The sequence below is a fragment of the Apostichopus japonicus genome, chromosome 13 (assembly GCF_037975245.1).
Source record: "Apostichopus japonicus isolate 1M-3 chromosome 13, ASM3797524v1, whole genome shotgun sequence".
Lineage (NCBI taxonomy): Eukaryota > Metazoa > Echinodermata > Holothuroidea > Aspidochirotida > Stichopodidae > Apostichopus > Apostichopus japonicus.
This window is the reverse complement of record NC_092573.1, coordinates 21,095,452-21,117,535: the sequence shown is the minus strand read 5'-3', so window position 1 is coordinate 21,117,535 and position 22,084 is coordinate 21,095,452. Positions and strand designations below refer to the sequence as shown.

General features: G+C 36.6%; 1 protein-coding gene across 3 annotated transcripts in view; it reads right to left on the bottom strand.

Moving 5' to 3' along the window:
• LOC139978673 (arrestin domain-containing protein 3-like) overlaps positions 1–22,084 on the bottom strand; it is a 41,118-nt gene that overhangs the window by 13,726 nt on the left and 5,308 nt on the right. For all 3 annotated transcript variants that reach the window (XM_071989062.1, XM_071989064.1, XM_071989063.1), the window contains exons 3-4: positions 10,695–10,773; positions 9,425–9,572 (exon numbers count right to left, since the gene is read on the bottom strand). In XM_071989062.1, the coding sequence (XP_071845163.1) occupies positions 9,425–9,572; positions 10,695–10,773 (227 nt within the window). The remainder of the gene's footprint in view (positions 1–9,424; positions 9,573–10,694; positions 10,774–22,084) is intronic.

Sequence of the window (22,084 nt, the reverse complement as noted above, 5' to 3'; positions counted from 1 at the left end):
GATGGCCGGAAACGGCACTTCCCGAGTGTTTTATGCTGCAAATACCTAGCCCTAAAATATGGGTCTCAAGCCTGCAATTTCTCAGATTGCACGTAAAAGTCTGTAAAAACATTGTAATTTGTATATTCGATGGTGTTTTACGAGAGTAGCTATTACTCGTAGTGTACTCGCAAAGACGTTTTTGAGTGTAGTAAGCGCAGTGGCGGAGCTAGGGGTATTGGTCGGGGGGGCAAGAATGGTCTGTAGGGGCGCTTTCGACACTATCTAAGCGGAGCGCCACCACAGGTTGGCGCGGAGCGTACAGAGAATTTTTTAGTAAAGTTACTCCCTAGATTGCAGGAAATGACCCTTTCCGGGCCTTGCTAATTTGCAGATAAACGGAGAATAAATAGGTGTCGTCGCCATTTTGTCGGAAAATTACACCAACAGAATATGACAAATGTCAATAGGTATATGAGAGCGCAATAAAATAGTCAATAATCGCGAATAAGTAAAAAGTAGTGAAAAGCTGAAAAGGGCGCCAGCAGTCCATTTGAGTCCGTCAGGGGGGGGGGGGCATCCACCCCCTGACTGTATATATGGACGCTTCGCCGCTAAGTAAGGGGATGTTGGAGAACTGGCTGAAATGAGGCAAGTCATTGGCCTAAGACGAAGTGTTACGCTTACCGGTACTCACACTCACTGCTTCCACTTTTCACGGTGCGTGAAGACGCGGTCGGGGTGACAATGTGGTCTATAGCCAGGGGACGGGCCGAGGGTCCCCCAGCAAATACTAAATTATTACACCTATATAGTATACGTGTGCATCGGACAGATCGACAAGTATGCATTGAAAAATGGGCAGATGCACGTTTCGGAGCCTTGGTAAATATTGGGGGGGCTTATCATGCATTTGCCCCCCCAACTTTTTCATTGGGGGGGCTGAGCCCCCCCAAGCCCCCCGGTTCCGCCGCCACTGCATATCATACCATACAGTAACATACTGTATGGTAGTACGACACAACATAGCATCACACCACATAACATATTATACCATATTATACCATATATACATAACATAACATACTGTACAACAGCACAACACAACATCACATCATAATATATCATATACTGTAGTACCATAACATTTATGCTGTACCATATAACACCACATAACTGTATCGTAACTGTAACTGTACCACATAACATATCATACCATACAGTTACATAACATAACATACAGTAACATACTATACGATAGCACAACACAACATATAACATAATACCACACCACATAGTAACATAATCCCCAAAACTTACTGAAGGCTGTGATACTTATAAGTGCTTCTTGGTACAGCGACAAAAGAAGGTCTCAGTAATCGAATTATCCAAAGATGAATTCCAAAAACGCAAAAATAATGGTATAGATCACAAGCGATAATTTTGCGAAAAAAAATATGTGTAGTAACTTCCGGGTGGTAGATACGGAAGGAATTAGTGGGTCTGGCCCAGGGAGCGAGGGCGCAGTACTAAAACGTTTCCAAATGTGTAGTTAGGTAGATAGGGAAGTGCAATTGTGGATTGGGAGACAGGTAAGAGAGGAGCGAAGTAAATCATACAGTAACATACTGTACGATAGCACAACACAGCAACACACCTCATACCAAATCATAACATATAAATAACATAACACGCTGTACAATAGCACTACATGACATCACACCACATCATATCATATCATTAAGTCCCATAACATAACATAACATATCATAAAATGCTGTACGATAGCACAACACAACATATCACACCACATAACATATCATACCATATAGCTACATAACATAGTAACATATATACTATACCATAGCACATCACAACATATAACATCATACCACACCACAGCACACCATACCATATCATAACATGTATATATCATATCATAAAATATCAAACCATATAGTAACATACCATACAATTACCATACTGTATGATAGCACACCACAACATATCATATCATATACCATACTGTGTCATAACATAACATAACATTTGTTACCATTTCCTTGTATGATATCATGAGTTCAGTGCATTTCTAATGTTTGGTCTGAAGAGTGATTAAATGGTACAGACAAGACCAGTCATGAAACTAAATGTGCAACCACCAAACCTGCTTAAATTCAGACACTTTCTCTTTGTCATTTAAACCTTAATTCATTCATACTTAGTAAAGATTCCTAAATCCTATTGGTCCATTCAGGTCAGCTGATCGTGGTTAATCCTGTGAGTAACGCACGGTAAAATTACGGGGCAACACTTTAATAAATCTTTGGTTATATGTAACCAAAAATGTTTTGTTTTATGATTTCCCCCCACACAAATGGTAGTGTATGAATGAACGGGGTTAATCAACGGTCTAGCGTGCGTTACTCACATGATTAATGCACTCCGGGTGTTAATGCTATCGCTGGATGCACTCGGGCTCCGCCCTCGTGCATCCAGCATCCATTATCCCCCGATCGTGCATTAATCCTGTGAGTAACGCACGCTAGACCGTTGATTACTGTAACCTCTTATTCATTGAATGAAATGGAAGCGATCCCTCCATTTCCACCAAATACAGCCCATTTTCCAGCCACACTTTTTGATACATATCATTGCTTCCCTCAAACATATATACCTACTGTAGGTGACCAATTACAACATACACTTTACATTAGAGTGTTCTCATCAACATTTGGCATTGCTCCGGTACAGGTAGGTCAAATACTCAAATGGAACAATGGGATGTGTTTTACAACACAATGCAGTAATTAGTTTTGCAAAATACTGTTAACCCATCTCAAAAATCAATACATTGCATTGATACAATTATTAAGTAAACAAAGCTGTTATCGAATTTTCACGTCAAGTTGAGTTATTATTCTCTCTTCAAAAGCATTTGTAAGGTACTTAACAAACCAGCAAATATATGCCACTTTCTGTTGTTCTGTTTGCATAATTTTTGATATTTATGATAAGAACTGTACACACAATAGATGTATGGTAACCGACTGTACAGTACGGTAATTGATCGTTGCGAGATATTACAGTATTTATTTACACTGCAGATTACACACACTTTCAATATAATAAGGTACCAACCACTCAGAAGAATGATGTCGCTGAGGGTGCACAGTGTTAAAAGATTACCAGGGCATACTAGACACGGTAGAATGAGGTGCTAATGTTGTGGGGAGACAGGTAAGCGAGGAGCGAAGTAAATTATAGCAATTTTCACTGTAAGGACTGTACAACACATAAACAATCTTTAGGAAAGTGCACTCACTTAAAATATGTTGACAAAGTCTGGGTATTAACTGGACCCTTTAAATACCCCACAATTTACTGATTTAGGTATTGACAAAAGACCATCTACTTACCTGTCTCCATCCTACCGTACATATGTACTCAAATCTACATAGCCTACATAAATTTGTATCATTTTTAGAACTACTTCAGGGCCATCGCTCACTTCCTCCCAAATCCAACATTCTCTGAGGGGTTTACAAGTTTGCATCATGCAAATTCACACCACAAGCCCCTGTCCGATATGCACGTCTGTTGATCAGCCTTCGACACACACAGATATGCAACCAAAAGCCTTCGACTGAAACATTCCACTGAATATGGGAAGACATTATCTATTATTTAGTAAAGTATGCAGAATTTTAATGGAAAAATGACGAGAAGCACTGCAGGTAATATGGCCATTTCTCTATCAATTGCAAAGGGATACTTTTACATAAACATTGCAACCTTATTTGCTAATAGCTCCTTTGGACAGTTTGCTCGAAAATTATGTAGACAAAAGTTGCATTTATTGGATTTCAACAAACATGCAAATTTCTGCCATAAGCTTTTTGTCCCGTTTACACAATTTAATGATAAGGCTATGCTACACAACAAATGTACTGAACGTAAAGAAACATTTGATTGAATATGGGAAGATATTATTTTTATTATTACTTACTCATTATTCACTGAAAAGTATATACAGGCTTTCAACATTTATAACGAAGCACTGAACTGACAAGAATTACTGTAGGCTATGACAACTTTCTCTATATACCTGTACAATATTACTTGAACGGTACAACCCTAATTGCTAAAAGCTTGCCCCGAAAGTGCACTCAGAGAATATGACCTGCACTGTACAAATTTGCAAACACTATAGCACGGTATTTGTAATACTGCATAAAGTACAGTTTATTTATATCAGGAATTATGTGTAAGTGCATAAAGATCGTTGTTCCATAGTAAAACTGATGTGCATGTTAAAGTGCTGTAGGTTGAAAACACTATAGCACAGTATTTGTAATTCTACATCAAGTACAGTTTATATATATATATATAAGGAATTATGTGTAAGTACATAAAGATTGCAGTTCAATAGTCAAAACTGATGTGCATGTTAAAAAAACTGTAGGTTCAAAAACACTATAGCGCATTATTTTTAATTCTGCATAAAGTACAGTTTATATATAAGGAATTATGTGTAAATACATAAAGATTGCAGTTCAATAGTCAAACTGATGTGCATGTTAAAGAACTGTAGGTTGAAATACAACCCATATCTTGCCCTACTGTGTCAGTTACCATGGCAACAGGTGGTTTCATACCAAGAGCATTGAATAATACCGTTTATAAGTAATTATTTCCAAACAGAAATCATTTTTGAACAGGTTGTTGGAATTTTTTTAAGGGTACTTTCTTCCTTCAAATGCTATATAAATCATATATTTAAATCATATAAGTTTACAACTGTACAATGAACAGACACAGGCACGTACTGCACAACAAGCTGTACCGAAATGTTATCAAAATGAGAGTGGGCGAAAATTAAGCCTATTGTATGCGACCCTTGTTTTCGGCTTAGTACAATCACACGAATTGAAAACATAATATCCTTGGTTTCCATGCATTTCTTGTTGTACAAAATCTTTTGTTTTATATAATTTAAGTAGGTTTTTTTGACAATTTATTGGGTGCTAATATTTCACAGTATTATAATGTAACTTACTAAGTACTGAAAAATATGTAGTAGCATATTAGCGATTCAAATAAAAACTTAATATGTAAAAAAATGTTGAAGTCTTCCAATTTTTTATTTTGACACTTGATTCAGTCCCCAAGAATTTGTTCTTTTATACTACTCACCATTTGGCAAGCATTACTAAATTCTGCTCCCCAAAAACGTTAAATTCATTCACCACATACAATGTTACATTTTAGTTTCCGTACTTGAAGTAGTGGCACAAAAGTACAAAAACTGAGACATCAATACTTTCTAACAGACGTTAGGAAATTATGATTAATAACACAATAACAAGTATCTTTGCAACAACATCTTGAGAGTCAAATCAAACTTACTGATTTGTTTATTCATAAATCATCACTTGCTGAGAGGAGTGAGAGGATGTCGTATGTGAGAAAGGAGTGCAGTAAATCCATATTTTCATTAATAATTGGTAGATTTGGGGAAAAATATTGACCAAATGAAAAAGGCTAATTTAAGGTACAAGTTATACAAGCCACCAGACAATCTTCAGGTCCATCTGTCTCTACCTTATCTACGTTTCTATTCCTCTCCTCCCGATAAATTCTCCTCATCCCGATGTTGGTTCATTTCGATTAATCACACAAGTTAAATCAAACATGGGAAAAACCACATTATTCATTCATTTATTCAAACCTTGACAATATATTTGGCTAGACATACAATAAAGAATTCCAAGCAAAGAGTGGTCGCACTCTTTCAAAATTTCTAAATATTAAATTTTGGCAAAAAAACATACATAGAGATTGTAATTCGTATTGTGCCTGTTAATATCAGAGGAAACAACGAAAAGCGTGATTTTTTTAAAGATATATGTAATATTTGGGAATTATGGAGAGAAGGATAGCTCAGTAAATGTAAAGGAGGGTCACAGTATATATAAATGTTCTAATATGAACGTTTTGGTTAATAAGAAACTGAACTTCAAGTAAATGTTCAAATATGAACGTTTCGGTTAATAAGAAACTGAACTTGAAGTAAATGTTCAAATATGAACGTTTCAGTTAATAACAAGCTGCACTTCAAGTTTTTGGGGTTTGTAACTCAAGATTGTGTTTCTCTGGCCAAGCTACGTAATTTTTCACAGGTAATTATAAACCACTATTAAGATGGATAAGTTCATACAATACTAAAGAATACCTAAAAGACATACTGTACTCTGTAAAGAGTCAAGCACATAAATAGTCTTCACGAGGAATCTAACAAAGTCTAGTGTAGAAACCTGCATAGGAGATGTAAACACTGTAGTCAACATTGAAGAGATGAGTAGACACACACAGGAAACAGTAACATCACAAAGGAGCTAAGTTTAAACAAAAGAAAATTTCAACAATCGAAAAACTGGCGATGCATTATGAACAAATTTTTGGAATTTCTGGCTCAGAGCCGTATTTTTCTAAACAGTGACCCTAGGACAAAAGAGTTTAACATCCTGTTTCCATGGAAGTTTCCAACCTATTCTTCGGAAAGCTATTCGTTGACTACAAACCATTGAAATACGTGCAAATAAAGGATATGTGTAATCATGGATGAAAGGTAAATACTTCTCTGAAGTACTGAACCACAGCAATAAGGTTGCAGTATCATTGTGGTTAAACAACACAACTTGGTCTTTTATTTATACAGTAAATATTTATTATTATTCTATTTCCATAGGAAATTTTTGGGGGAGTTATCCACTATCTAGATCTCAGCTCTCATTGTATTGCAGTAGGTGTAAACCCTCCCGCAGTACGCTTCCTAGAAAAGGCTACACACAGATTGCTTGTTGTTGTTAATCAATCATCAGGATATCCTTTGCTTTATGTTTGAAATAGCGTTACCGTAGATACTGTGTACCTTTTAAAGGCATTGAAGAATCGCCCCAAACCGCCCTGTGTACTTTTTAAGTGTCACCAATAATAAACATCAGAGCGACAGAGCGCTGTGCATCGTTTGACGATGATATGAGATATTCTGCTGCATATTAACAACTTAATTGTACGTCAAGTGTAACATGAATAAATTCCTACTCACAGCCAGGTTATAATGACCATCTGGGGTCCTAAGCCACAATATGCTTGAGTATAATAAACTTCCTCTGTCTTGCCTGAAAGTTTTTACAAAGTCCCCCTTAAACTGAGGGCCCAATAAATTGACCTTTGGGGCCTTCTAGGATACTTGCTTTATCTCCCAATTTAATATTCGGGTACCTTTTGTGACATTTTGTAGATACAGTAACTGTCATTAATCAATTTTGCTACCTACAGTATTTTATCCAAATAATCTTGTCCAAAATAAAGCAAGAAGTTAAGGGTCACAATAAAAATGACATGGTTTTCTAACGGAAGAATTGCAGGAATGAAGTGAATGTATCTACTGACTGAGACATGGATCAGAACGGTTACAAATTTACATATCTTTGTATTGGGATGGTAACAAAAGGAAGTAATCGACTTCTCTTGTTTTCGACATCAGGGATGCTTAGTGACATATATGGACATGTCAGGCTGCAAGTCACTAGTATTCTGAGACACAACAACCTGTTCAAATTGGTAAGCACCTGGAGTTGTCCATATATGGGCAAACAAGAAATGGAAATTCATAACGAAATTGAGATCCATGTTAGACCAATTCGAGACACCTGAGGTCAAAGAATGATAAGGTTGAGAAATGACTGGCTGTTACTGACTACTTAAAAGGTAACCATTTGACTACTTAGACACGGTAAAGAAAATAATTCTAAGTTTATCGGAAGACAGGTAAGCGAGATATCAAAGTCACCCTTTATACGCGTCGACATGAGAGATAGCATCAAAATTATTTCAATGGGTACAAAACTTCCATTTATTTTAAATAGATTGTAGAAAGTACTTAATGCAAATTATGTAAACCTAGCCTCATAAACTGTCATTGTAAGTACGGTAAGCCCCTAACACCTTGCTAAAGTCAAACAATTGAGAAAACTTTGAGATTGATTAAAAAAAAATGATCAAACCATCAAGTATCTAAACTCTGCTCACTGGGTGATCTTGTTTTCGCCCTGTCAGGTCGGAATTCATAAAAAATGGAGACGCATCAAACCTGCGCAGTGTTATTTGGCTTAACGGTGCGGGGATTGACGTGCGCAATACAATACATTCGTAGCAGACGATCGGAGTCACTACCTGGTGAGTGGGGATTAATCTTGTTGTTCAAGGTTTCGAGCTTACACTAACTGAGGTTGACAAGAGGAGACGAGATGCACAGTTAGCGTCAAACGGTCACCGCGACGATCTAGTCAAGACGTTTACAAAGACGAAAATACCATCCCCAAGCCCTCCCATAGACCGCATTCCAAAAATCACTGCACTTCTGGAGTCGAGAGGAGTTTGTCACAGGTTTCCAGTTTGGGCTTAAGTAGTGTAGACACCTAGATAAACAAATAATTGGTAATTGGCTGCAACTATCTGACTGTTTAACTTCAACGTCAAATTCTATCATACTCCTCTGCCGTTCAAACGGTAAGGAAGCTGGATTTTTGATCTACTCTTTCGATGATGTACAATGACATGGAACATGGATATATGCTGTCATTCTCAGACCGAATTTATTTAGCGTTTGTCTGTTTCTATTCGACTGTAGATATTCTTAGGGTAGACAGGGAGTCTTGGCTTCAATCGCTAGAAATGCAGTTTGTTACGAGAGAAAGGGACGTTAAACTTGTTGAAAGTCGCCGGCTGTTCTAACCTTGGGATGAGATATTTATATATGTATTACATAAGGACCTCGTACAATATCATCTGTTATTGTCCAATCAGATCTGCCTGCAATATGGATGAATGTTCTACACAATGTTGAGAATAAAAATATTTTTTTTCTCAGGCTGGCTACTGTATATGATGTTAGGTTGGCAGAAATGCAAACAGTTTTTGAAGTAACAAGTTGCCAAATGTCAGCAACTAATTTAGTTGACCTATAAGAGACCGACATTGCCGATATCGGTAGAAACCAATGCTGCATACTGATTATTAATCTGACACTGCATATTACCATATATATGTTTATGATAATGGAATTTGAAATTATGTGTAATCTCTGGAGATCTAATTTATTCACAAGCATCCTAAAATTTACTGCACTTGGATATTTACAAGGGATGAGCTTACCTCTCTCCTCATCACAACATCATTACGCTCCATTATATATTCCTACAGTGAACTGGTAACCAGCGAACCTTAGTGACCAGTCAATACTGACCACTGACTCTTCCTTATTCTACCACTCAAAGTGTCTAAGCGTGGTCCTGATGTTGTGAGGAGACAGGTAAGCAAGGGGGCTGAGTAAGTACAACCCAACCAGACATTTTGACCGTTTACGGACAATACTTACCAGTAGTGATTGAGTGTTGATATCAATGTGATCAATAACAGTGAAAGCCCGTTTTGTCTTACTGTTGAAACCCCAGGGTTTGTCTATCTCTGCCTTCAGCCAATAACGGATCCGACCGTATTTACCTTCAAAGGATGTGGCCACTCTCCTGGAAAATGGGGGGGGGAGGGGAGAGAAGATACATTAATTAAATTAAATTAAATACAAATAACTATAAAATCAATCTGCGATATACTGTATATAAACGACAAAATCTATCAATACAACCATCGATACAACCATCCATAATTCAAAACAACCATCAACAAATCAATACATCGATCAATATATCAAAGCATTTCAATTCACTGCCCATGTAAAACAAGGACTTGACGTGTAACTTGCACAATGAGCATTATTTCTCCAATGTATCTAGATATTTTAACAGTTCATCAGTACTGCCAGAATAACTGCCTCTACATACAGTATGCTAGAAAATTATATAAATGGTCACCCCCTGTCCAAACTTCAAATGTACTGTATATCCACATACCATGTACTGTACAGTATGTTTTGTTTTTTGAGTTATCGTGTTTCCAAGCCAAGGTAACACATACGCACACACACACACACATGCCATCAACATCCCATAGATTCCTTATAGCCTTCGCCAAGAAATAAAATTTGACATTGCTGGTATGCAGGTAAACTCCGTTCATCTATGGCATGTTATGTCGAACAGACTACCCGCAGGAAAACATTTAAAATGGGTACATTTCAGCACTGTGCTCCCTTTGATACAGATCAACATCGTTTCAATGTTTAATTTTTGCATTTTGCACAGTATCTATGTATATATATGCATCTGTCCAAAACTTGGTTTTGCAATACCTGAATTTTACCTAATTATAGTGAATCTTGCAAAACCAGGCTTCTCCACCTGTAGAGAGCAATAACTAAGTACTACCTTATTGGTTTTTTTTCCATTTTTTATATTTATTTATTTTTATTTTGTTGATTTTTTCAATTTTATTTTGATTAAATAAATGCCTCTAATTTTGCCAGGTAAAAGTACAGACCGGGACCACAAAGTAGTTTCTTGTTTAATGACCACAAAGTAGTTTCTAGTTTACTATCATAACCTACAGTAGTCATGAATATATGACTGTACAATACTCACCATATGAACATTTATAGAGCTACACAGTGTTTTAGTATCCGTCATTTTCGTGGAACTAGACGCTACTTGACATTTACATGTACACGTTTGAAAACTCTATTTGACACTTACCCACATGGAATTTGAAAAACAAATCTAAGTTCATGATGGCCCATGCGTAGTGTGGGATTACTGCCACCTTCGTGCTCATCTGTAACGAAAAAAACAAAAATGAGAAAACATAACTATAGTAGAAAAACTACGTTGGAATTCTTGTCAAACCCCACCAGGGTTTTCAGCATATATGTCCTCTTCATATAAAACATTTTCACAAATTTGGCTCATGAAACCTTCAAAATTTACTGGCTGGAATACTTATGGCTGACAGCACTTTAATTCTCTTTACTGATCAATATGGCACTCTCTCATCTACCATAACCTACAAATATTGATAACATATATGAGCACTGTGCCCTCCTTGACCTACTTCTGGGTCGAAGCAGACTCTCTATCTTACATCTGAATCGACGAATAATCAGCTCTCTTAAGTACAATATTTATATTTCACAGAGTTTTTTACATTCAGAGAGATATAATTGCTTTGTCTGTTCTGGATAATATCAAAGCTCGCTTGGATGAAACGTGCTTTCTCCGCTATCAATCAAACGATGCATATTTATAAGGAGGCTTTCCATTGAATTGTTCACGTTTTTTATCTCATGGTTGGATTCTCCTCGGTCCGCACGCCAGGTTGCTTGAGCAGTGAGCACTATTCCTTTTGTGCTCAGGTACTTTATATTGTTAGTTGTGAAGAAATCAATACCTCAAAATGATTCGGTGACTGATATCCATCACTGCAGTGTTGTACAGACAATGGTACTAGTCTTTAACAATGGATATGTCAGAAAAGCAGAAATTTATGAAATATAAAATTCCAGATTTCAAAACCTCGAACAGTCGATTTGAAAGAGAATACATAGACACCAAATGACTTAACTGTTTATGGCTGTTTATGAACAATATTCAACATATATATGCACTTTAAATGACCTCGCCTACTAAAATAGGTAAAAATTTGAGTATTGCAAAAGTGCCCACTAGACAAAATGGAAAATGACTTAGAAATTGTAAAAATGTGGTAAACTGCTCCTCGATGTTTCATAAATGTTACTATAAAACATTAACCCACCTTCATGTTTGATAAATGATCACTGCACCTGAGATATCAAACTCAAGCCAGTTAAATTTTTTTTTAAAGAGCCACAAGAAAGAACACCAAGTTTCCCTAATTCCTCGGAACTAGCCCACAAGATAACATTAGCCTCAAGTATGCTTTATTCCTACAGGGCCTCTTGTGAATTGCTGAGATCCCTGTAGTGTAGAATGTAGTGTCAGTGTCCCAACATTATCAAGTGACCAGCCAATGTAACAAACACTGAACTCTTTTTGTCAGACTATACAGATATATCTTTTTCTTTCTATAGAACTTCAATTTGATCTTTCAGCACACTCTACATTATCTATACTGTCAACATTAATTATTCTCTTCTCACCAATGTTAAACTGGGCAAATATTTTATAATATATTTTTTTTGGGGGGGGAGGAATGTCCGAACAGCGAATTTTGTTGTCCGAAAAAATATAGCAAATATCAAAGATATAAACAATATTTACACTGTAGGAGAGATGTGTACATTTGATGAACAGAACATTGGCCTTTTAAATATTCTCTCCAGTTGGGTCATACCCAAAATATGTTATTTATACTATTTTTTTGGCAATATCTCCAAAGTGATAGAGAGAGAGAAACCAATTTATCTTTCTACCTAGTGTATTGTTGGGCATTTAGTTAAAATGCCAATCAGAATTTGATGTAAACAAATAGTTGGCCACCAGACAACCACAACCAAAGCTGATTGTGTTTACAAGTCGAACTGAAATTTGGTCATCTCGGACGATCAGACTAACGTTAACAATTTGTCAGGACTCAGGACTGTTGTATTTTCCTAACGGAAATATCAGTTTTTTGGAAATACTGTCCACCTCCATTAATAAAACAGAAAAGCAAAAAATCTTGAGAGAAAATGAGACTTATTCCAAAGGTTTCTGTCACAGACAGGTTGGAAGGGCAGGGAGATTAGGATATACCTGCAAATCACTAATAGAGCTCATAAATACAACACAATGTATTAAGGCATATGGTAGCTTTTATATGAACACACAACTCTACACACTTGCTGCATGAATTTAACCATTGATACATATATCAAATGTCACATTAAAAACTACACACATAACTTCCAAGTTCAAGCACCTAATATGATTCCATTTGAAATGTCCTATTTGAATTTTGCATCACGGAATAAAGTAATATCAAATTAGAGCTCCATTTACAGCCTCATATTTTGGTAATACCGTTCAACTTAACGCTGCCAGACGACAGCCCTGAGGGTATTTTGTGTGCTTTGAGGTCTGAATTTCAATTCAAGAAATGTCAAAAAGAAACTGCATGAACTACTACTACTACTGTACGATGACTGAGTCATACTATTAAGGCAGCCGATGCCTAGTTTGGCTTAGACTCATATCTGCAAACATAACGTTTATTTTGCTTTTCATTTTTTTTTCTTCCCCAAAGGAGCTGGGCAGATTTGAAGCGCATTAATGACAATAATGGTGACTGATGTTCGAGGGATAGGCCAATGACAGGCAGAGATACTCAGACAGTGTAGTTCACTCTTTAAGAGCTCTCTCATCTCAATAATATTGCAGAACATTCTTAGCTTGTGACAGAATTTTAAGGGTAATGTTCTCCTCCCCCCTTCCCTTGCTTCCTCTCCTGAAAAGCAGTGACTCCCTTGTAATTTGTTTTGCAGAAGAAAGAAAAATGAAAAACAGTTCTATACAATTCTTAGAAAATAAATTTCATTCAAACTAACAGCACAGACAGTAAAGAAACTAGACGCAATAATTTTCCCTCAGATAGAACTACGTACATCTCATGAACTGCCATACTTTTTGAACTGACTACAGGATCGGAAAGACTGTTAAGTGCTGTAGTCGTACAGTATGTATAGCCCTATACACAGATCAATACAAATCTACGATGCATTTGTGACTGACAGGGTAACCTCTCTTAATGGATCCTTGGGAGTAGGATGCTGAGCCATTTAACTTCTTCAAAGATAACACACTCGGAAGATTTACAAAAACGTTTTGCATTTTCCTGCCGAGTTAAAGGTGTATCGTTACAAAGCTATCTTCTGATAAGCTTGCACGATCCATCAGACTTTTTTTCGAGAATCTGAAGACCGGTATGGTGAACCCAAACTATCGTGTTCTACATACCAGGAATACTCAAGTCTCAGGAAAAAAGCCTCAAAGAGAAATAAACTGTACGAGCAAGACACGACTGATTCTCGGTACGACAGTGATAAAGTTTACGTTGAGAAACGGAAGTGGCTGGGGTTTATCCCAGTTGGAGAAGAGACTGTTCAAAGGAACACTTTTAAAAGTCTTCCCAGAAACATCCCGGGTTGTTTCCGCAGCTTCGACACTGAATGGGTTCTTCGGTTCTGACCTTCATCCTACCAACACTCTTCCCTCCCTTCTACAGAACATTACAAAGATTATCTAATTAATGTGTAACATGTTTTGGGGGGATTTCTGTCTACAAGTCTCTTTGTTAAACTTTCTTTTGGAATCGCCACAATATTTTCTCTCTACATTTGTTAACTATCTTCTACTTTCTATACAGATGAACCTACTGAGAAAGATTGCAATAGTATCAAAGCATGTAGGACTGTATCCTTGGTAGTGATGATTAATTCCCTAATTTCAGGTAAACAGTTGGTCTGCAAATCATGGAGACAGAGCTGGAAACCTGGCGGGAAATCCCAGATGCTCATGGGAAATCGAGCCTGGCTGAAGGAAAAAAATGGGGAAAAAAAATGGGCCAAAAAAAGTGTGTGGATCTCCATGATGGAAAGCCACACAAACGTTTTAATCTGTGAAACATTTCGGTGAGCTACCAGATTTTCCCAGGACATCAGGAAATTTATCTACAGTTTTTCGGAGCTGGCAGACGAGGATCGATTAACTTACTTCAATCAAGTCCTTAGATCTCCAAGTTACAACTCCTCAGGCATTCTGTACATCGATTCTGCGGGGTGGGAGGGGGGAGAGGGGATCTGGAAGGTGTTGCTCAGTCCTCATGAAAGATCCTGGGTAGTGAGCTTAACAGTTTGTGTACAGCTGAATTAAATGTTAGAAAATAATTAGCCAGTCCTTTATTTTTCTCTGATAGGTTTGAAAGATTTTTTTTCCAAGAAAAGTGTTGTCGTCATGAACCAACCAAAATGATTAAGCAGGGAATAGTTTAGGGTTCTAATTTTGCGTAGTAGTCTTGCAGACTCTGTATTTTGTACTTATTTTGTATTTTTAAAATACTACGGTTTCTGTGTTCAAAACCTGCTACTGTGTGCATCATTGCACTTGTACATGATACAGTGCAGCAAGTTGACTGCTTTGGCATAGCACGCTGCCATGCAATCACAGATGAGTTATACCCAGTTTAGTGACAAATTTAATGTACGACATACTGCTTTAAGACATGGTTAAGTGTAAATAACTAATGACCGAGGTATGTGTACTGTGCCTTACTCTGTGTTTATCACAAATATATCTAGATAATATACAGTACTGTAGGTACTTTGCACTGTTGTTCCATACATGCCCAGCCACAGTAACTTACCTACAGCTATATCTAGCAAATACTACAGCTTCCTTTGGGACTTTGAATCTGGGTACTGTAACCTCACATCTATAACTACAGTAACTGCCAGACAACGCTATTAGCAAAGGCCACTGTATGGTACAAACTGTTATTAACTATTATATAAAGTAAGTCTTCTCGTCCAAATTGGTGCTGTAAAATACATGAGTGCTTTGGATTCTATCAGAATAAATATTAAAACATCAATTTATTTGCTAAATTAAAATTTGGCACTTAAAAATATACATACTGTATCATTTTGAGGAACTTGGGCATGTACGTTAATTTTATAAAGATCCGGTGAAGACTTATGAACAAACACAAACAGAGCCATTTCAACTGTTTTCCCCACAAATAACTTTTTTTTATTAACCCTTGAATTTATTGTGCTTGACATTACCTTTATAATTGAACAGTTCGTATGAACTAAATCACTGTTAGCATTTTAAGTTAGAATCATGATTTATTGAGCACTGCTGATCAAAACTCTGCAGAAATGAAGTTGTACATTGCTAGTTTACTAATCAGTCACAAATATAAAGTGATTTCATCCTTCAATGAGCTAAGTGCTCTTCCGCTTGCTATCAAGCCTACCATCATTACAATTCTTCAAGCTGAATTGAGTAACAATACTTTATAGTGGCCAGGCCAATAAGAGTAAGTTTATTGCTGGTCAAGTTGTGCAAGTTTTGTATGTATAGTGCTGCATATTGTACTAAGCCTAAATGTTTCTTGGACATGTAATGATACCGTAAATTAAGGTGACCATATTTTTAACCAGGGACATGGTTTTGATCTTGACCCCTCCCCCCCCCTCATGTTAAAACCAATGGGAAGAAGATACACTAGTGACAATTTAAGGGACTTGTGGAATTTTGAGATCTCAATGTTTGGTGACATAAATCAAAGGTTGATGGTCAAATCCGGGACACTTCCAGGACTCTTTAAATACGGGGAAAGTCCATGGTATCCATGGTTTTCTGGTCATAATTCCTTGTTTTGCATAAACTTTTTATCATAATTAGTGTTATTCACATAAAAACTTCAGAATAAATACTGAATTTTCGAAATGGAAACTTGGCTAGTAAAATGAACAAACTCCACACTGTTATCTATGACTATTGTGTAAAATACTAGATGTGTTACACAACAGGAAAACTAGAAAATTATCACCATGTACTACTTTTTATGATCTACAACTACACTGGCCACGGTAAACCTTATATGACAGAGAACATCCATCATACTGTGTATTGCTTACATATACAATACTTACAATATTTACTATTCAGTAAAACTGGCAGTTCAAAATGGCATCTGTGATAAAATATTCATGAAATGTACACACAGGATGTGCATTCGTGATTTACAAGCAGGAAATGGTTTGTTGCAGGGTACAATTAATGCTGTCTTTCACAGTATCTGGAGGTTTCATTCACGTTGTTCGGGAGAGCAAGGCTGGTTTGTCAATTAAGACTGTTAAACAGTTGTACAGTGTATGGTGGAAAGCTTTGTTCAATGTAACAATTAAAAACTGGCTATCACCGCCAGACTTACTGATTTGAATATTCATGAAGGATGATACTTACCTGTCTTCACTCAAAATCATGTACTTTTCCATCCAACAAAATGGCATGAAAGTTGCCAAATTTCTGACCCACTTTTCTGGTCACTTCCTCTTCCTTATAAATTAATCTACCCTTCTGATGTTCAACACGGTCTGTCTGCGTTACCGACATGCTCTACACTTTTAATCTACTATAATCGATAATAGAATCTAAAATATCGAAACTCTTAAAGGTTTGCTGTATTGGCCCCCAAATATGCTAGATATTCAAATATGGTCACCTTTGGTCAAAATTCTTAAACTGTATTTATTACAAACTTCAAGGAAATTTTCCTCACTGGGACATTCAGTCATCTTGTGTGTTCCTTAAAAATGTCCGAGAACAATTTGGAGAGTAAAAGACCTCCAGGAAAGTACTACTTTTTGAAAACTTCTAGCAAATATAACGTGCTATAATTTGGGGCCTATACTGGCTATCTTTAACATGACCAAATGATGGTATTGGTTTCAGTGTCAACAAATTAACAATGTTCACATTTTACCTCTAAAACATGAAAAGAGAAACAAAAGAGAAAGTAAAAAGATTCAGATCCTAGCATCACTGTGACATCACAGAATTACAAAATGGCAGAGCTCTCCCAGCCTACACGAGTATTAAACTAGGATATATTTGTTTTTTTTTTATTTTTTATATATAGCGCTTTTTACCAGCAATAGGTCTCAAAGCGATTTACAGACATTATATTACCCCTGGTCAATGATAACCTGTCCCAGAGAGACAATCCTTCCAGTCGGCAGCAGTTATATACTGCGCCCAATGACAAGTTACCTCACAGGTACCCATTTAACCCCTGGGTGGAGAGAGGCAAGTGAGATAAAGCATCTTGCCCAAGGACACAACGTAATGAACTAGGCAGGAAACGAACCATCAATCCTTGACTCACGAGTCCAGGACTCCTTAGCCAATTGGCCACCACGCTCGGATATAGATCTTTCAAACAGAATAAGATATTTCTGGTGTTTGAGGAAGACATTTTTACCAAAGTTCTCTGTCATACTTGTACAGTAAGCAACACCATGATTGTTGGGCTTTGTGGTCGCTTTAAGCAAACCTTCAGCCCAGCTGACACAACAAAGTTAAACTTTAGTTGAACTATAGACATGATGACTTTAGGTTGTATTAGCACATCATTAATAAGTACTGAAGGCAGATACCAGCCACCTTCCTTCTACTACTGTACATATATACTGTCTTGTTATGTGTCTCTACACAGCATTACAAGATAAGAGCACAATATTATCAAGGAATAGCCCAACTGATAAGATTTAGCATTTACTGATAATGCTTTAGCATACTGTGCATATATACAGACAGTGATGCCATATACTTAAGGGCTTTGAATAGCTAGCTGAGTGTACAATTAGAGTTTATAACATACAGGGTGTACTGTAGCACACTACACATACATGCAAACCACACTTTTTACAATATTAACTGTCAAAGTCTTTCAATGGAAGAATGATTTTTATGAGAAACTTTTGTTTCCTATTGTCTGACAATTGAGATTAATGTTCGCTTTGAATGTTATTTACCTCACGATGTTTATAGCTAGATGTTATACTGTACCTGGCCTATCACAGTTTCAGAGCAGAGGAAAGTACAGTATAACATGCCTAACTCTTATTATGTACATTAGACTCCACAATTGTGATTCAAGCTATTTATTATCATACAGTCACTTGAGATGATTAGATTACCACCAAATGATGGCACTATTTGGGAGAGAGAGAGAGAAGAAAAACACACTTTAATACTGTAGAGCAGAACAATGCACACAACAGTAATGGCACATATAGCTATATTATTGATCAGTGAATTCACTCAATTGAGAAGTGCTGAAGTAGCCTACACTGTTGTCTGTACTGTTATAGATTTGTACACTTACCACCTGGCTTAAAGAATTTAAAGCCATATTACAATTTGAATTCATGTACGCTTGATCATAAACTGTACATTTTTTAGTTTTTGCATTAATGTCGGAATATCCCGCTTCTTAAAATCTTGAAAAGCATTTAAATTTTCAATACATGTCGTTAGCACTCGTAGCCTACACCTAGATTTAGACAGCAGATGTATTATACCTTAGATAGCCTAAATTTGAAGCTTGTGGATGAAGCTATTGTACTCATGTATACATTAACACCTGAATACCTACAGTAGCACATTTGCATAGCAAATGTACCAAGCTGAGTTACCTACAGTATTTTGCAAATTTAAAACTTGGGGCTGAAGCTGTTTAATCCATGAACTGTTGAGGATTAATTTATTGTGTAAGGTACAGGTTTTACTTTTTTAAATGAGCAGGAATACTTCTTAATTTTGAGTGAAATCTAGGTGGAATGGAAATATTGCTATAAAGCTGTAACTTGCCTAAAGGACATTCTTTTGAACTGAATAGAAGTACTGTACTTGATTACGGGATAATTTAAAATATGAGATCAAAGACATAATTATGTAAACTTGCAGAGCTATAAACATTCTTCGAAGTGACAAGTCAACACGCACAATTAATGCAAGTACGATACTGTAAGGATTTTGTTGACGAAACACCTGACGATCAATTCACAGGCTGAACGTGTTATGTACAGTACTGCACCTTCTGTGCCTGGTTAACTAAAAGTCTACGGAAGGCAATACTTTCTCCATCGTCTCGATGCAACACTGCATTAAAAGGTTATATTATAATGCTGTCCATAGTGTATACATGTAGACTGTATATAATTTCCAACCATGAATTTTATCTCATTCATCATCGTTCTCGAGTGATTTCTCTTTATTTTTTCTGCCTCGTTGAAGGAAATTGCATTACCGTGGCAATGATTCAATTTGGCGAAAAGAAATTGTGTCGTATGAGACGTATGATGCGTGCTGACGAATCTGTGGGGTGTTCGAAGAATGTCTTTTTTTCTTTCTTTTTACCTTAAATATAGAAATTGCAGCCAGTTATATGGCTCTGTCTGCCATTTGGAAGATATCTCGGATGATATCTCCGATGGTAAATTGGGAGAGTGTACACAATTGTGTAATTAAAAGAGCCAAGGAGAGTTCCGTTAGCTAGGAGATGCTTGCAAGTATTTAATACGTACACTAGGGGGAGCACAATAGTTTGGGTACATGTACACCATACAGTGTATGTTATGATTATTATATGTTATGCATATTATTGATTAGTGTATGTTATGCACACAATGCAGGCAGTGCTTGAGAGGAGTTTTAACTGGGTCATTCCATATCAAATCACCAGATTTTTGGATTTTTGGAGTACAGTCATGGTTCGACCTCTTCTAAAAATTACCAAATTTATTGCGTGCAAGTTGGACCATCATAAAATAAGCATATTCCAAAAATTTGAGTTGCATTGCTTTAAACTTGGCCGAATTATCACACTTTGAAATTTTTTTGTCGCTACCGTGGCATTTTCATGATTTTTGGAGGTCTGATTTCTCAGCAGTTAAACATCCTACTACCTTCATATTTCAGAAGTCTGTAGATTATATCCCATAAAATGGGATAAAAATTTTAGGTTTTAAAAGTATTGTCTTGTGGAGTTCTAAGGTCAACTTTTAAGTGCCAAAATATTCAATTTTGGTATTTTTCGCAAAAAAATGTGCCACTTTTAGTGATAAATTGCTCATAACTATTGCTTCAGAATACTTGATCCTTTCAGAGGTTATAATAACTAGTGCAAAACAAAACAAAATAATGATTACAATGCTTTCCTGCAATATACTTTCCTAAGTAGTGCAGCTCTAAAGTTGCTAATTCATGCTGCGATTCAACATGACGAAGGGTTTTTGATGCCAGTCAACTTGACTTTCCTGCATGTACATAATGAGCAAACCTAATGTTGTCATGTCTATAGATATTACTTTATTATTTCAACTTTCAGAGCAGAACAATCTTCATGGGGTGCCATGTTTGGCCATCAAAACAAATTGTACTGCATTGCACTGCTTTTTTTCTTTTCTTTTTTTTTTGCTGAATTACACAAGATTGTCAAATCACTTCAATATATTGCGGAAAAGATGAAAGAATAACATGTCGGATCTTTATGCCATTTTGTTTTATAGAATTATGTACATTTTCATAGCTTTCATATCACTAAAATGAGTGCTAAAATGAGCACTAAAATGCTGAAATTTTCTAAGGGGCCTAAAGCTCCATTCACCCCTGACCAGGGCCTTTCCCTTTTGAACCCCACTAGTTGACTTTGCACAAACACTGGTACTAATAGATTGAAGAAAATCAAGTACAACCTTGCTATTAATAAACCTTCAAAATGACAAAGACAACTGGTTAATAGGAACTCTCAAGTTTATCACCTTCAATGTTATCTTCAAGAATTCATGGTAATTTTGGTAAATTTAAAAGAAAACACAAAACTCAACAATCATCGTTGGTCTACTTGCAATCTAACTGCCAGAAATAAGTTCCCTAAGTAGCTAAGGCAAATCTTATCCCATTTTAGCAGATATCACAGATTTTAATGTCACTTCACACACAACGCTTGATCAAGTCTAAATATGACAACATCGAGCATGTACTTCAATTCGTAATGCATTAATTTATTAAAATGTGTACATTCTGTTTAGACAGGTTCTAATTATGCTGTTCATCAAAACTATTTAAGCTACAGTATTCACATGACCAAAATGATCATATTGCTTTCAATGCCAACATTGTTAACATTTTGTTCTGACAATCTTTCAAAAGAAAAAAAAAGTGAAAATTCATGATTCAAAGATCCTAGTGTCTCTAAAGATGGGGTGGGCAACCCACGGCCCGCGGGCCACATGAGGCCCACCAGTGATTTTTGTGCGGCCCGAGAGGTGTGTCAAGAAACAGGAAAAAAAAACAATATATTTTACATCATCACAAGAAACGAGCAAGCTGCTTAGAATTTATCGGCCCTAATGATGCTGTCAGATAGGCCTATTATCCCCATTAATTATCAACTGTACTGTATTGACATTATGTTTCTGTGAATACAGATTAAGTACACACACCTATTGATAGGAAGTCCTCGGAATCAAAGGTTTGAAATCAACAGCAGGTCGTTGGTTAGGTGCCGCCCAGTCAATTTTTCACTCATTATATCTGGACCATTCATTCAAAAAGGT